At 38.8% G+C, this 16,291-nt stretch overlaps 1 protein-coding gene across 1 annotated transcript; it reads right to left on the bottom strand.

The window, feature by feature from the left end:
* Positions 1 to 9,081: 9,081 nt before the first annotated feature.
* On the bottom strand, positions 9,082 to 16,276 carry LOC118250385 (cytochrome c oxidase assembly factor 8). The gene is made up of 5 exons (XM_035551436.2): positions 16,137 to 16,276; positions 15,258 to 15,455; positions 14,075 to 14,138; positions 12,021 to 12,111; positions 9,082 to 9,332 (listed from the first exon to the last, which is right to left on the bottom strand). Exons 1-5 carry the CDS (start codon positions 16,230 to 16,232, stop codon positions 9,233 to 9,235), a joined length of 549 nt encoding a protein of 182 aa, XP_035407329.1. The 5' UTR covers positions 16,233 to 16,276; the 3' UTR covers positions 9,082 to 9,232.
* Positions 16,277 to 16,291: the final 15 nt, after the last annotated feature.

The following is a 16,291-nucleotide window of genomic DNA, read 5'->3' as shown; positions in this document are numbered from 1 at the left end:
CAATTTCTACTGTGATCTTCAAAGTAATAAATGATCAAGCAGTTGAGAATCACACCCTTTGAAAAACTATAATACTCCATGCTATATGAATTTACAGGCATTGTCATTATTTCCTAAGATCCTACTTTTAAGCATCAAAATACCCAACAGGTTAAGGGTTGGCATTGGAGTTTCTGATGATACTCAGACTTGCACCTTCACTCCCTGCATGTAAGTAGGTTCCCACCTGTATGAGGGACGGCTCACACCTGTACATACAACTCTGCTCAGCCAGCAATTGTTGTTCCTTCTTTGCTTCTGCCACACCTCTAATTTCATTGAAAGATGAAATTATGATCTTCCTTATTTGCTTTCATGTTCTGTAGTCAGCTGGTAGTTAACTACCAGCAACTTCTCCTTATTTGCTCCACATGACTTTTAGTGCTTGTACAGAAAGGATAGCATTCCATTTATGCTCCTTTCCTTCCTCTATACTCTTCCTTTTCACTGAGTTTATTCTCTCTTGGGGTTTTAGTTGCTCATTCAAGATTATAAGAGTTATTAATCACTTCGTATGAGTCACAGGAAGTTAATTTCTTTTTCTATTCACTTACCTCAGTGAGTGAACCATTGGAGAAGTTGTGTTAAAGCCTTCAGAGGAAATCAACATCACTGTGTTGGTGGAGTATCACAATCTTGGCCACTACTAGAGTAAGGACATTCAGATTGCAATACAATACGACAGTGCTCCTTTATCTGTCTGCTGGGAAAAGGCCTGATATTGGTAGGAAAAATTTATTCTACAAACCCAATGAAAATACTCTTCCAAACACAAAATCTTCAATAATCTGTGTTCAAACTGTGTGTTTCTTAGCTACGAACAGAAAACAGGAGGATGACCTCCATCTATTTCGAAGTGCCTGCTTTAATCCTGCTTACATTCTCCCCTCCCTTTCTTTCAACACCAGACGTTTGTTACCTGTATGGTTTGTCAGCATTCCTTTATGGAGGTTTGCTAATGCATCAGGCTTTGCTGACAGATTACTTGCAATTAGATTAGCTGAGATTCTCACCTTGACAATACTGGTAGTGGTTGTAGGGATTTTTGCATAGCAAAGGAGCCTTTGTTTTAGGTACTTTCTTCTCACGAAATTCTCCAGAGTTTCCTTATGAAAATCACTTTTTCTGTAGCCCCATTCCTCTGTGTGTTTGCATTTCTAAGGAAGACCTCAAATGTAACACCTCTCTTTTATATGTTTAAATCATTCCTCATTAAATGACATTTCTCCCAGGGTAAACCCTTCACATGTTCCTCCCTCCACTCACCTGTCCAGGAGATTCTGCACTCCTTTCTCCTTTCCTGACCATCACGTTGCTTGGCTAAACAAACTGAACCCTTTATCTCTTGTAGGAGAGAGCTTACATCTCCCTAACTATTCCAGCTGCCCCTCTCTGCTCTTATTTGTTTAATCTTTCATGAGCGTAACATGCTACAATTTTGTGCCATAATCACTATTGAAAATGTTTGCTCCTAAGTCTGATTTGTCGTTAATCTCCCTTTCACTTGATGTATTGCTTTTCTGCATGTGCTGCAGTAATTGCCGAACCCTTATCCACCTTTCAGTTCTTCTGTTAAATGCTACTCTCTCCTCCTTAACTAATATTCCCTGTATGGAATTGCACCAAATCCATTTGGCATCCAGGCAAAGTTGATTGCAGTTTCTTGTATTTAATGTAAGCCCATTTTACATCCACTTTTCATTTCTGGAGTTTGCTTTGGTTAAGAGGGTATTCAAACCAAAGACATTCTGAGTTGCACAGGACCAGGGAATTTATCGTAACAGAGTTTGTCCCAAGGGAAATGGAAATGGAAATGTTTCTGCTGTGTGACAACTATTTCTGTAGCTTCTGGGCCAATGACCCATTATGTCTCTACAGAAAATGGCTTCTGTGAATATGCCTTTGGCTAGATGGATAGTACACAGTACGTGGGGCTGAGAAGGGCAGAGTCACTCTGGAAATCAATAGGAAACAGAACAGCCTGTGCTAGGCATTTTGTTCCCCATCATATCCCTGCTGGGAAACAGAGCAGGTGCAGGAGAAGGAGAGATGATTGTATTATTCCCAGGGGTTTGGATATGAATTCACTCTCTTTGCTGCCTCCCTCTTCCCACAGCAAGTACGTAATGTGAAGAGTTTTTGCTTCGGTTTCAGATGTAAATCATATTTTTATCTTTTTTTTTCTCTTTAAACTTAATCTGCTTTAACATTTTCATGCTGGACAGTAGAGAAATCCACTGAAATGTATTAAGTTCAAAGACATGCCACAGACACATTTCACTTCTTCTGTATCTTTGCAATGATACAGAAGGCATGTATATCGCTCTTGTCAAGTCTTAAGACTTAAAACATTGGTGAAATGATTGCTTAAGTCACTCCTGCAGGCCTTAGAAACCAGCCTTGTACCTGTTTATTTCTTTCTCTGAAGAGAGGGATTCCTCCTACATCTGTGTACTGATGTTCAAGAGAACATTACAGAAGAGCCGGTGAAGGGATGTTATTCATTTATCAAGTTTGGCAGACGCTGCTGCATTAGATCATATTCTGAAAGTTTTCCTTGTGCCAGAAAGGCCAGGCTCAATTTAGGTGAGCTGCAATCTATGCAGAAACTGGCTAAGGTAAACGCAGTTACCTCATCAGCACGTAGGCCCTCACTGATACTCTGAGGCTACAATTTTGCTTCAGAGGGCAAATAATTAAAAATAGAAATTTAAAGCAGGACTCCTTGAGCTTTGACTTTGGTGGCCAGCTGGGCATAATTTATTTCAGAGAAAGCAGAGCTTTTAGTAATTTTTTTGAGGAAAAAAAAAAAAGCCACCAGGGTCTTCTAAAACCTGAGCATCACCTAAAATACATGGGCTGTTAGAAGTGCTTTGGTTACACAGATCAGTTCACTCAGTCACATCAATTAACAAGTCTCCTGGGGAAGTTGGGGGGAATTATTGGAACAAGCCATCTGCAGTGTTTTTGAATCTGGCTATGCTAACATCAAATTATTCCTTAATATTTAAAATATTAGTTATATTTTAATGGAAGTCTGAAAAGCACTGAAATTGCTTCCATGATGAGTGCAGTTTTACATAGTTTATCAAACCCTAGTTATTGAAAATAATATGACTGTAAATAGGAACTGAAACATGCCTCAATAATCACTAGGAGAAAGCTGGGAACAACTGATACAATATAAACTAGCCATGAAAGGGAAATGTATTGCCTACACAGTGTTATGCTTGCTGAAGGGCCACAAAGTACACCATGACCATATGCTTGAAAACTCTGGTGACTCATACAGAACAGACCGATGAATAAGACCATCTTCCTTCATCAGTGTACAACACTGACCAGAAATTTACCCAATAAATGGTTCCATTGTAAGCAGCAATTTACCATGCTCCAAATCCTTATAATTAACTACATAACCATAAAAAATGTTACTGCCAGGTTTATAATGCATCAGTGCAGAAAGCGCTCTAAATATCTTTAAAGGACGGTTCACACATTTGTTGTTTCCCATCCCACTCATTTTACAGCCAAAGGAGGCTGGAATGCTGTGTTACTGGCATTCCCATTAATTTGATTTACCTTCTTTCCCTTTGAATTTTTGCTTCTGAAGTCTATCGGGTAGTGCCTTATAACAAAGTTCATACTGTAAATAAGCAAGATTGCTTTTCTAATTTACATATAAATTCATAAAAGAACTAAAAGTTGAAATGACATTGTTAATTACAGACGAAATTGAACACTGGGATCTAAGTGGCAGTTAGATAATACCTATGAATTACAGACTCAAGACACTAAGTAATAAGCTTCTTTGCTGCTTTTAAAGTACCAGCGTGAACCTTGTGATTCAAAAGCCTGAGAAAAATCTTCCTGAGATGGAAAAATGCCCTGTCCAAGGGCTACTCTTCAGCCACATTCTCCCAGCATCAGCCTATTTGACTCAGTTCTACGACCACTGGATAGGAGCACTGGAGAAGCAGCAGCAGAGGAGCATAGCAAATGAATTAATTTTTACTATCTCTTCCCAATTAAAATTGCTCTGTAATGTCCTATGGCAGAGTTGATTTCTTCTTTGAAGTGAGCCGAATTTTCCTTTAACACAAATTAGCACCTGTGGCTATTTACTCACATCATAGTCAGCTTAGTATTTTGGTCTGTTTTTCACGGTAAAAAATTTTCACAAGGCCTGAGGAAACTGGAGGTTTTCCAAACATGAGATTAAAAATGAAATATTTTGGTAAATATAAGAGACATTCAGAAGACATTTTCTTACATATTCATTGGAACTTAGTTTCCATTTTGTCTTTCAGTCTCACGATTTCGGTCAAGTAAGAGCTTTCTACCTAAATATTTATAGTTCCTACAGCTACTACTGTCAGGACTGCTTTGCTGTGGCTTTTTACAGAATATTTACGCGTGTCATACCACCTATTTTCTATATGACACTCCAGAATAATGAAATCAATTGGAAAGCAATCAAGGCAGTCAATTAATCCCTTTTGAAATTTGCAATTCATGGATTTTGCCCTCTAATATAGCCTTGACTACAGAATCTGTTTTGCAGAACAGATCCCCCTGCTCAATAAATAAATAAATAAATAAATAAATCTAGACTTCTATTTACTCAAATAATTCTACACATTAAAATATGAAACTTTTCCGGATCCCTTTAAAAACAGCCAATCAATCATCACATCAATCATCACATGAAAATTTTTCCTGGCAGGGATTTGTTATGAAGTTGGAGCTAAAATTTGTCAACAAGAAGTTCTTTAATAATGAGATATGAATAGTGACCTGAATTTCTCATGTTTCTGAAACTTGCATTTTGCCCGTTGATGTGTTTTGGCTCAGCTGATGAAAGTCATCACAGCCAATTCTGCCGCTGAATCATATCAGTGGATCCTTTGGAGGCGGTGGTGTGAACAGACCATTGCTGAATGACAGTAATTTTTGACAGGCATGGGGGCTGTTGGAAACTCTTGCCAGTCATGGTCCATCAAAGTAGCTTCAGGGCTCCTCCAGTTTGTGCTAAGTGCTAATTGCCTCCTGGCAGTCCCAGCAGCCAAGCAATGCACACAGCCATTCTTGCTGTCTCCTGCCCTTTCAGGCTCTGCTGAGAACACACCTGAGCCATCCCTAAGGATGAGAACCTGAGTACACCAGAACAAAAAATCACTGTGCTTCCCCCTTCAAAATGTAAGGAAGTAGATTCAGTGTGTATTTCATTTGTACCAGTAAGACAACACAGGCTGCCATAAGAAACAAAGATGTTGTCTTTAGAGCATTTACGTGGCTTCTAAAACTCTGATGTAGACAGTGGGTAGTACTGTAAAATATTTCTCTTGAATAAGATCACGCATTAAAAGAAATCATGTAATCTTTTATCTTTACTATTTCTAGCCAAAAGTACTGCTTTTGCACTTCCACAGCATCTGCTATTTGAATACGTCAGTCAACTAAATCTCAGAATACTTGGGTAAATCTTAATCCATTAATGAATGCAAAGTCCGGGTACAAAGAAGTAATTTCTGCAGTAATGACTATCGATGAGTATGCATTTCAAGATGATTACATTCCAAGTACTTAAGAAATAACCATTTAAGAAATAAACTCATAAGAAATAAAGTAAATTTCATTTGTTATTTTTTGAGTAAGGAACCTGAGTATTTATTTATGGGTTTATTGTTCTGTGAATCAGATTACAACAATCAGGGGATACAGTTTTTAATATAAACATGTTATTTGTGTATATTAGAGGTCCAGACATACATTATCATTTCCTGAAAATACTTCAATCTCCCAGTCTTTATGCAAAAGTGTGGCCCTTGAGCTCTGGGCAGGTTGTAGATTAAATTCTCATTTGGCTAAATCTGATTGCCCTGTAGGTTACTAATATTGCTTAGTGATAGTGGAAGTTGCAAATTGCAAACAGAAAAGCCCCTTTAAAAAGGGACCAGAAAGCGTCAGCTTCTAAGTAACAAATTGGACTTTTGAACTAAATTTTATCACTAGGAATTTTCAGTTAAACATTCACAGTAGTTTCTACCATTACTTTTAAAACTCTAATAAAATTGAGAAATGTGTTTTATTTCAAAAAGGTTAAGGTGTTCAGATCCTGCAGGGCGCTGGAATCACTTCAAACCAACCTTTAGTCGGTCTGCCTGTCAATTCTCATTTGACACTTCTTCCTACCCCTCTCATATTTTATTGAAATTAATGCTCCAGTAGATAAATTCTTAGCAAAAGAATTAACAACCCCCCCCCCAAGATTCCCAGAACACAACCATCTCTAAGTCATTACAAACTATCTAAAATTATTTGAATATTACCAAAACATTGTTGCTTTATTATGCATTTATGGATGAGACAGATTAAAAAGACACATGCTGACACTACTAAATATGAAATAGTGCTGTTCCTTCTGACAGGATTAGCTAAATACCCAGATGATGAGAACACTCCTCAGCATTTTTCCTTATACTCAGATAACGTGCATTGAAAAGGCACTCTTTGATCTATTTCAGTAGCTCCAGTTACCGTACCAGGCCTTTGTATACATAAAATTATTTTCAGTAGTCTATGGGTGCTCCTCTTCCTTGCTTTGATGTATAAAGGTTTTATAATCAATAATAAGTGAAAGCAGCTCACATTACTACAACTGTTCTGAGTCAAGAAAAAAAATATCAAAATTCATGTGACACTGGCAAAAATGATATGGCCTTTGACTTCAGAAAGTGTAATTATCTTGGTAAATGTATGTGGTTTTGGTAATGAGACTCAAAATTTCAGATGGATTATTTTTAATAGCATCTTTTCACGGTGGCTTTATTCCATATTCTAAATCAGAGCTCACCACTTACCTCATATAACACATGCCTTGCTCCTTCAGTAGGCTTTAGATGAAGGAGCCCAGCAAGCCACACAGAACCTTAATGAAGGAAATGCCTTAAAGGCATTAACTTCACCTACAAGCATCTCAGAGTAGAATCCCCGTCTGATCTGTCTCATGCTGATCACCTTGTTTTCAGGTGACTGACATAAGAGTACATATTCAGAAGTCAGTTTTGTAACTGTGCTTTTGTTACTGAAAATGTTCCCTGTTGCATACTAAGGAGTAGCTCCAATGAAACAGAGTAAAGATTTAAAGTAGTTTCACAACTACTGTGAGTTGACTGAAGTGCGATCCAAACCTTCCATCTCAACTCCTCCATCTCCCTTATGCCACCAGTAGAATTCTTCTATCTGCATGCTGAGGCATGTTAATTCAACTGACATCTACCACTTTTTACTTGGATTAGTCCTAGTAGTGAGTCAGTTTCCTCATCTTGCTCAGCTGGCACACACAAAAGTGTTTGTGTTAATAGAAGCGAGCAGCTCAGATGGAAATGTTTCTTTTGATTGACCTCTACCCACTTAGAGTATGTGAAACTACCTTGGGGACCTTACGCACGGGCCGTAGGAACATATGGCTATCAACCACCAGGCCACTGGGGTTCTGGTCTCTGCCTTTTGGAGATACTTTCATACGTTATCCAGTCATTTTCCCACATTTTACATTGAAATTATTTACTAAAATGTGCGTTCACATTGTGGTCAAAGCACATATGCTGTAACATGTGATTTAATGTAAAGCCCTGAAGAATTACATTACATAGCCACAGTAGTCTATTTCAAAACCATACTTCCCTAAATAAACATATCATTTTCTCTTTTTAATAAATACATACCTTTTACCTTTGATGTAGTAAACAGCATTCACAAATAATATTCTCCTAGAGCCACTGTTTTTCCACCTCAAACACTATTAATAGATATGTTAATTTACTAATAACACACCTATTAGAACCACAATTCAGTGACCATTTTAACCCCAATGATATCATCACTGTATGAAACACTGTGATCCATTATGGTATCATTAATATTTAATTTTCCAGAGGAATCATTAGTTCATTAGTACCAACAAGCCAATTTTTGCTCAAGCTGAAAAAGCTTATCAATAAATCATACCATGTTTAGATAGGAAAAACGGGTCAATGGCTACAGAACTCACATTTCCAAAACCAGAACCTTCCCTACAACACAGCTTTGGGGAAAACATGCTTCATTTGACAACATTCTTTTTATAAAAAGATCCTTTCAGTAGGTACTGCATCAAAACAATCAGTCCATTGAACTGTCTGATAAGACACTGAGAACATTCAGAGTATGGAACTTCTTTTAAATTACAGATACATGGCATAACATTTTAAGACTTCACTTATATCAGCTTCCTCCCAATTGAGATTACATTCCTTGAGGCCAGACACCCTCCACCTCCCCCTAGCAAGTTTTTTCGAGTGCCTTAAGAAACTGGTGAGAATATCACGTTCTTCTCCTCATACAGCTGAGAACCAGTTTATTTTTTTACCAAAATTAAATATCTGGCAATACATGTGTTTTAATGCTCAGCAGCTAGAACCTTAAACAACCAAAGGTTAGAGGAACTCTTGTCCAAGGGAATACATTCCCTCAAATGAAAACAAAATTATCTAAGAAGACCCCATCTATTGCTTTAGTCATTTATCTGAAATTTTATCTTAAAATTGAAAACAAAATTATCTAAGAAGACCCCATCTATTGCTTTAGTCATTTATCTGAAATTTTATCTTAAAATTTCATTAAAAATAGAAAGTCACATTGTAAAAAAAAGGATTATTCTAAATCAATAGTGCGTATACACTCACAAGTCATACTTCTTCCTTCAACCATGTTATATTACTGTGGATAACTACTGCCCTAGACAACCCCTGCAAAATAAAGCATTTTTATGTTATATGTTAATATAGTTGGTGAAGACTTTCTCTGACCAAAGTTCAGGCACAGCATACTGAAACATGTTTTATGAGCTATGCCTCCGCGGTAAAAATGTGACAGAGCTGATCTGTTCCATTTAATATAGATGAAGAAAGCTTTTGATAGTTTTCTTGGTTATTTTGGTTAGGAAATTTTAGATATTCTTGAAATAAAAGGTAAAGAAGTCTAAATAGCAATTATAAATTAAGACCAATAGTAAACTTTATTTACATAGCCTAAGAAACAGATGCAAGCAATTACTACATTAGACATTCAGATTCTGAACATCACTATTAACACATTTATAGCAGGCCTAGCTAGTGTTGCATTCTTCATGGAGCTGAGATCACTAATTTCAAACATTTTTCTTTTTCCAGCGAAGCCACCTCAGAGCTCTCACCAGTGCTACTTGTCCCATGAGGAATGTGATCGTAAAGTTACGTTTATACCAATCTCTTGGATTCCAAAGCCAGGAAAACAACCAACACACAGAACAAGAACAGGAAAAAGGTACACAATTATATTAAAATACCCTTTGGCATTCACAAATAACAATTCAGTGTTGACCTACACCTTCCATTCTTTGTGGTTACACTTCTAACTAAATAACCTAAGAAAATATCTCTGTGACTATCCCCATCTATGAACAGATTGCACATGGAAGATATGGCTACAGCTATTGAAAGTTTATCTGTGAAAAAGAAAGTTAGGAGATGGATAACTTTATGACTAATTGCATTTGAAATCACGTAAGATAAAAAGTGGAACCAAATTTCATGTTTTAGAAGTAAAGCAGGTCATCAAGCTATCTGTAAGAACTTATGTACTGCCAGTGCTGTACTACAGGTAAGATTTGTGCACATATGAAGATGCATGTGTTGAAAAAGGCATAACTGGTAATCTATGAAGGGAGAAAAAATAAAATCGTACTCCAAAGTCTAGTTATATAACCCAATACAAGAAACATTTGGTTTCTTAATCAGCATCTTTTAACTATGATGCCTTTAGTATTGTCAAAGTTAGTCTTGCATGCATGACTTGTAGAATCAATTCAAAATGTACCCCTTTTTAATCTCTGGGAATTTGCTTCAAATTCTTGCCCCTATTACAAACTGATTTCATTATTTCCTTCAGGCTTCCATCAAGGATCCCTCCCCTGCTTGGTAAAATTCTGCACAAGAAGCAATTGAATATGCTTATTGTAGAAGTAGCAGGGAATATTACATTACACCTGGAATTTAGGTCTTCTTTCAGATCTCTGTTAGAATCCTTGCATGTACAGATTAACTTAAACCTGAGATATTAACCTCTCAGTAAGGACAGCAGCCAAAATCACGCTGACAAGAAGCACCGAGCTACCCCCTAAAATGTCATGTTAAATCAAAATATCACGCTAACACTGCAACTGTTTCTTTTCCCCGTCATGTCTCATTTCCTATGCCCTTCTTGATTTTTTTTTTAAACTAGACTATTTCCAGTCTCAGTACGCTGAACTATATTCATGGTGTCTATGCACAGTCATTGCCTCAATTCTTCCTAAAGTTTAGAAGTTTAAATATTTCAGCAGCTAGTTTCCAGGCCAGCTGGCATCTCTGCAGAAGAGCTATGCTGAGTGCACTAAAAAACCTTTATGAATGTGACCCCTTGAAAATCGGAATGCTTCTAAGCTCCACTGCTTTCACGGCTGTGCATTTCCACTTTGAAACTACAGCACAGCTGGCCAGCTGATTTTAGAACAAAGCAAAACCAAGGAATGTTTAGAAGCAAAGCCTGAACTCTCATTACCTAGAAGATGAGACACTAGCCTGAGTTGACTACAACAATGGCCTCTGATGGTCAATTCTAAGATAACTATTTGCTTGATCAATCATTAGTTAATATAACATAGGCAATTTGAACAGCAATCCTCTTATCAAAAATGATCTATTTTTTTAACCTTTCTGTATTTTCATGCAGTTCAGTTGTTTTTTTTTGCCTCATCCCCAAGAGAAGAGGTGTCTGTTTCTTGCAGTAAAACTGCAAATTGTTCTTACAGTATAGCATGTTATAGTATATGCACAATATGTACAAAGAACTCTAAATCACATTTTATTGTAGGTCAATTACAGTTGCAGTATAATTCTCATTGATGTTACACCATCAGGAACCCAAGAACACTCGGGACCTCGGAGCCCAATCACCTTTCAACCCAATGCAAAAAAAATAAGTTCTGCTTTCACGTGCAGTGGGCAGCGCTACTCTAACTGGATTAAGTACTATCCTCTTTCTGCTTCCTCATATCTAGCCCTCCACCAAGCGTGCACAGCTACTTGCAGGGTGGTAATATGAATTTGCAAGTCATTTCTCAGTTGTTTCAGATCCCCAATCCAGTTTATCAAGTTGTTGTACAAACAGTGACACACAAAATGCAGCAGATGCGAGGAGACTGGGCGGATGTGGGCTTACCCAATTGTAGCCAAAGTCCTATTCAGGATGAGTGCAGCGGATCATTTTACTAAGGCTTCGCCACACAAAAAACTTCCCAAACACAAAGCTAGTCAATTCCATTTTGACCATATACTTGCAAAATAATAAAAACAAAAAGTAAGAATACTAAGTATTACTCTTACTAAATGATTTTTCCTTGAGACAAATGATATTTACTAGATTAGTAAATCCTTACTTGATTTAGAAGTTAACTAGAATCTTTTATACAGAAATTTCAATTGTTTTACTCACACATTTATGTTTCAATTGACAGCACGAAAATATCCATCCCATAAGGGGAAAAAATTGAGGGCCTGATATAGTCTCTCTGCAGTCTCAGGAAGGAATGACACCAGACTCTATTCTCCACAAAATCAACAATAAACAGTGGAAGAACTCAAATGATAATGCAAATTTCTGTCAAATGCTAATAATAGCATTTAAAAAAAATCAAAATGAGAGTTTCACATATCCTGCATTTTTTACAATAATGGTAAAGAATGATAAATTTTTAAGTTTGATCCTATGCCTTTTGACTAGACTAAAACTTGCTGTAGCAGAAAGTATCCCTGCCCATAGCAGGGCGGTTGGAACTAGATGATCTTTAAGCTCCCTTCCAACCCAAACCATTCTATGATTCTGTGATCTTACAGTCAACATAAATACCTTCTACATACCTGTTATAATGCATATGCTTTCTAAAATTTTTACTTAGAAAGTCCTTGTAAAAGTCAGCCATTTCTTCTGCATTCAGTGTTGCTTTTTGACCTGAAAATAAGTTTTGGCATAAGAACGTGAAGATGCTCTTCATATTAAAATACTGGGTTCAGATTCAGGAGAGCTAGGTCTGACTCCTTGCTTTTACAGGCTTCTTGTGTAACCTTGAATATGTTAATATGCTTTCATCTTCTAACCCTTTAAAATTTATCAAGGGAACACAGCAGATTAAAAGCCACTGATCATTTTGAAACTGACACAATAACTCTTAAGCCGTTATTACTTGTGAAAGCGATGATGTTTAACAGGTCTTAGATTACTTAGGAAACTTATCAAAAAAAGTTAATTGATCTAGGAGTATCTATCCCTTGATTAACATTAATTTCTCACAGGTCCAAAGTCTAAATAGCACCAGTAAGAGCACTTAGTAACTTATGTTTCCATGTCTAAAGTAAGTCCGTAAGTACAGAAAAAACACTATTCACGACTGTCAAGATATTTTCAAAGGTACAATTTTTTTCTGTCACTGTTGGTAAATTTAAAGTAACTTATACCAAAGAGCATGTGTTCTGAGATGTCACATTTATTAACAATATGGCAGACAACTCTTTTGTGAAGTACGAGAGGATGTGTCTGATTTGAACATGCCATTCACATAGAGTAGAAAATAAGAGGAGATGTATTCTCTCCACAGTGCATGAAATGCACATCCGTGGCTACTCCACAGAATAGCATCCACAGAACCAGTGAATATTCTTAATTCTAATTCCTGTACAAACTTTCTGGCACTTTCAGTGTTTGGTGGTCAGCTTTGAATGTCCCAGGGAACATGGACGTGATGAGAGAAAAAATTGGAAGAATCTACTTGTTGCTGTTCCAAAATACATTTTAAAGCACCCGAGACTGACCATAGAAATGTGTATTATTGATCAGTACCGTTTGTCAATATTTAAAGATATACAGTGGATTAACATACTATGGGATAAATTCATCATCATAATATTTGAAGGCTGCCTACTTAACAGCTATAGTTAATTTGTTTCTTCATAATGGTAGCAGCAAAACTGAAGATTCTCTTATATAGAAGAAATAACTTTTGTTCCAACTATACGTGTGTATAGTTTTTACTGTTATTTATATATACGCACATGCACACATACATAGCTGTACTGTAGAACAAAAAGAGCTATCCAACATGTGCAGCCAATAATTTTATTTGTAAGTGATGTACAAGCTTTTTTTTTAATTCTAGAAATTAAAGAACAAAACAGCAATATGAAAGAAGCTTTTTCTTAACAACTGGAGTTAATTTGTTTTTCAACCACACGCTGATCACTGGGACAAACAGAAGAGAAACATAATGGTCTGTGATATATACAACATCAGAGCAGATGCTTTACTGAAGTCAAATAAATCATTATTCTATAAACAAAGTGTTCAAACTAATACTACAATGGCCAGCTCACTGTATAATGAAAGCATCTTGTTTCCTATTTCACATCAGGAATTAGTGAGGCAAGTATTTTACAGCAACTGTGATCAGGCAAAGAAGGTCAGAGAACTCTGTTCTCTGTTGTTTTCTTGGTAGCTGTCTTACTCTCCCCTCAAGGAAAAATATTATATTAATTGAATACACTGTGGACCTGAATGAAGAGCATGAATTTATCTGCTGAACCATAACATGGACTTGAGACAAATACTCTGTAAGTTTAGCTCAGCTTGCTCACCAGGTTAAGGAGTTGTGAAAGATGAAAGCCCATTCCTCCTTATACTGAAAAATTATTAAAATTACTTGGTTAAGATTTCAGCATGTTCCTTCATGCTGGGCAGGGAAGAATTAGATGAACAGTACAAGAGAAAATCTCACCCCCCACATGCATGCTCCCAAAAAGCACTTCCAAATCCTGCTCTGAAGAATTACTTGTGACAGAACACAGAGAGCATAAACTAACAATATTGAGAGTTATACAAAATTCAAAATGCATCCTAAACTGTACATGGAGATCTCACTAACCTGTTTCATCTCTCACTGCCAGACCTTTGGCTTTCAGTCTTGAATAAATAAATTCTTCTTTTTCCTAAAACACGTTTTTCCACGTTAGAATTTGAGGTACTCATACCTTAAAGTTAACCATTGTTTTTAAATCGCATAACAGCTTACTGCCCAATACCATCGGATATTCACTTAGATCCTGCTAGCTGCATGCAACCATTGATTCGTGCAAACACTCTGCTGAAACACATGCAACTTATTTTTGGAATAAAGGTACAACTGAGCTTTGGTATTGTTTAGCTAGATCTAAACCTTAAGTTTACAAAAGACATACAACCAGCTAGTCCCCACAGTTTAACTGAGAATTTCTGCATACAGAAAAACATGCAGACTTAGAAATTGAAGCTACTTACATGGAAACAGAGCATTTCTCTTTACATCACTTTTAAAAGATTAATAAGCAGTTCTATGGAATTAAAAGCTTCATTCCCCCCACCCCCCCCCGAGATCTTCACATGTTTTGGGAGGATACGATGATCACAGACCATCAGAAATAACAGTGAATTCTGAAGCATTTTTCTTCTCACAACAAAATTCAGTGTCTCCTAACCAATAGTGCAATCAGAAAAAGGCAGACCACAGCTAAACATGTTCCTGCTTTTAGCTTAGCCAGGCAACAGGGCATGGCCCTTCATTTACCCTTAGTGATTACATCCAATTTCTCTCCTATAACAGAGCAAGAAAATCTGCAGCGTCATTTTCAACGGCAGATCCAGTCACAAATAGTCTGCGCGTGCAAGGTGGCTACAGCTTGATGTTTTCAGTGCAAGATAAGAAAAACATATGGCAAACATCACTAGACAGCAATCGAATGCATAGGGTCTGTAGTTTTGTAAGAGACTTAGAAGTTAATATTGCAAACAATGACAAAACGTAATTTCTGGGTAGACACTGCGCATCTTAAAAAAAAAATAGTATCAGTTAAAGCTAGTAAGTAATTGTAGGCAGAACTGAATACTAGTTTAGAAAACCAAAATCACAGGTTTTTGGTGACTATTTGCGCCAGCCACACAGTGCACGAGGCACAGCTGAAGGTTATCTCCTGCGCAGCCATCCAAATCCTTCTAAAGCCAAGGATGAAGGCTGTGGGGTCGCCAGCACCCAAACGCGAAGCCTCCCAGCGCCGCCCAGCGGCCCCGCTCACCTGCTGGAAGGAGGCGTTCTGCTGGGCCCAGAACTGCTGGTTCCAGGCCTGGGTGTCCTGCCTCGCCTCCCGCAGGCGCCGCTCCAGGGCGGACTCGTCCCGCGGCACATGGAAGATCACCGGCCGCAGGTTTGAGAGCCTGTCGGGGGGCCCGATCCAGTCGTGGCGGGAGTGTGCCGGCGGGCGGAAACCCGGGCCCTTAAAAATACGTACGGGAATCGTTATTGTTACCGGTTCAGCATCGTTTTCGTGAAAATCACAGCTTGAAGCAAGCTCTAAAACTCCATACAGCCATGCAAGTCTCCATGCAGCCTTAAAGCACATAATTGTAACACGTTCAGAAGATACGCACCTTTGTTTACCTCGACTGAAAATTGCGATATATTTAAATTTTACCTTTACTTAGAAATCTTATTACAGAGAGGATACCTTCAATTCTTTCCCCAACAGCCATAAATCATGATTTTATGGAGTTTCCAGCAGTTCTGTACCACAGATGCTCCAGGACATTTGCTGGCAGGAACCGGTCCGTGTGCCAGCCCCCTCAGCAGGGCCTCCCCGGGCACCCCCGGTGCCTGCCCGCGGCTTTTCAGGCTCGGCTCCGGAGCAGCGGGCTCCCCCCGCTCCAGCCGGGGAAGCATTTTGCCCCCTTTGCCCCTCACCTCTCAACCTGCTTGGTGCTTACAAGCGCCGCCCGGACGCCCCGGGGGCACCGAGGGCTCTCAGCCCGCCGCCCTCCAGCCCCGCCGCGGGCTCCCCCCAGCCGCTCGGCGGCGCAACCCCTGCGCTGCTCGCTCCTCCCGGCCCTTCCCTTCCCCTCCCTCCCCACAGCGCTGCCCCTCAGCACCCTCAGCCGGCCGCTGAGGGCTGGGGATTTACCGCTCCGCCCGGCCGCTCCGCGCCGCCGCCCGAGGAGAAGCAGCGGCAGCAGCTCCCCCCCACCCTCAGCGCCCGCCCGGCCCTGGCGGCCGCCATCTCGTGCAGGGGCAGAGGCAGGGGCAGGGCCGCCCTGAAGCCGGGGGCGGTGCTGCGGG

Source organism: Cygnus atratus, chromosome 5, assembly GCF_013377495.2.
Source record: "Cygnus atratus isolate AKBS03 ecotype Queensland, Australia chromosome 5, CAtr_DNAZoo_HiC_assembly, whole genome shotgun sequence".
Taxonomy (NCBI): Eukaryota; Metazoa; Chordata; class Aves; order Anseriformes; family Anatidae; genus Cygnus; species Cygnus atratus.
Note: the sequence above shows the minus strand (reverse complement) of the source record. Positions and strands in the feature narration are given on the sequence as shown.

What these genes read in the sequence shown, in the direction of transcription:
- LOC118250385 (XM_035551436.2), bottom strand. Translation starts at nt 16,232, where the DNA reads ATGGCGGCCGCCAGGGCCGGGCGGGCGCTGAGGGTGGGGGGGAGCTGC. An exon ending in CGGAGCGGCCGGGCGGAGCG is followed by an intron (nt 15,456 to 16,136) that starts GTAAATCCCCAG and finishes CGTATTTTTAAG; the next exon opens with GGCCCGGGTTTCCGCCCGCC. An exon ending in AAGCATATGCATTATAACAG is followed by an intron (nt 9,333 to 12,020) that starts GTATGTAGAAGG and finishes TTGGAATCCAAG; the next exon opens with AGATTGGTATAAACGTAACT.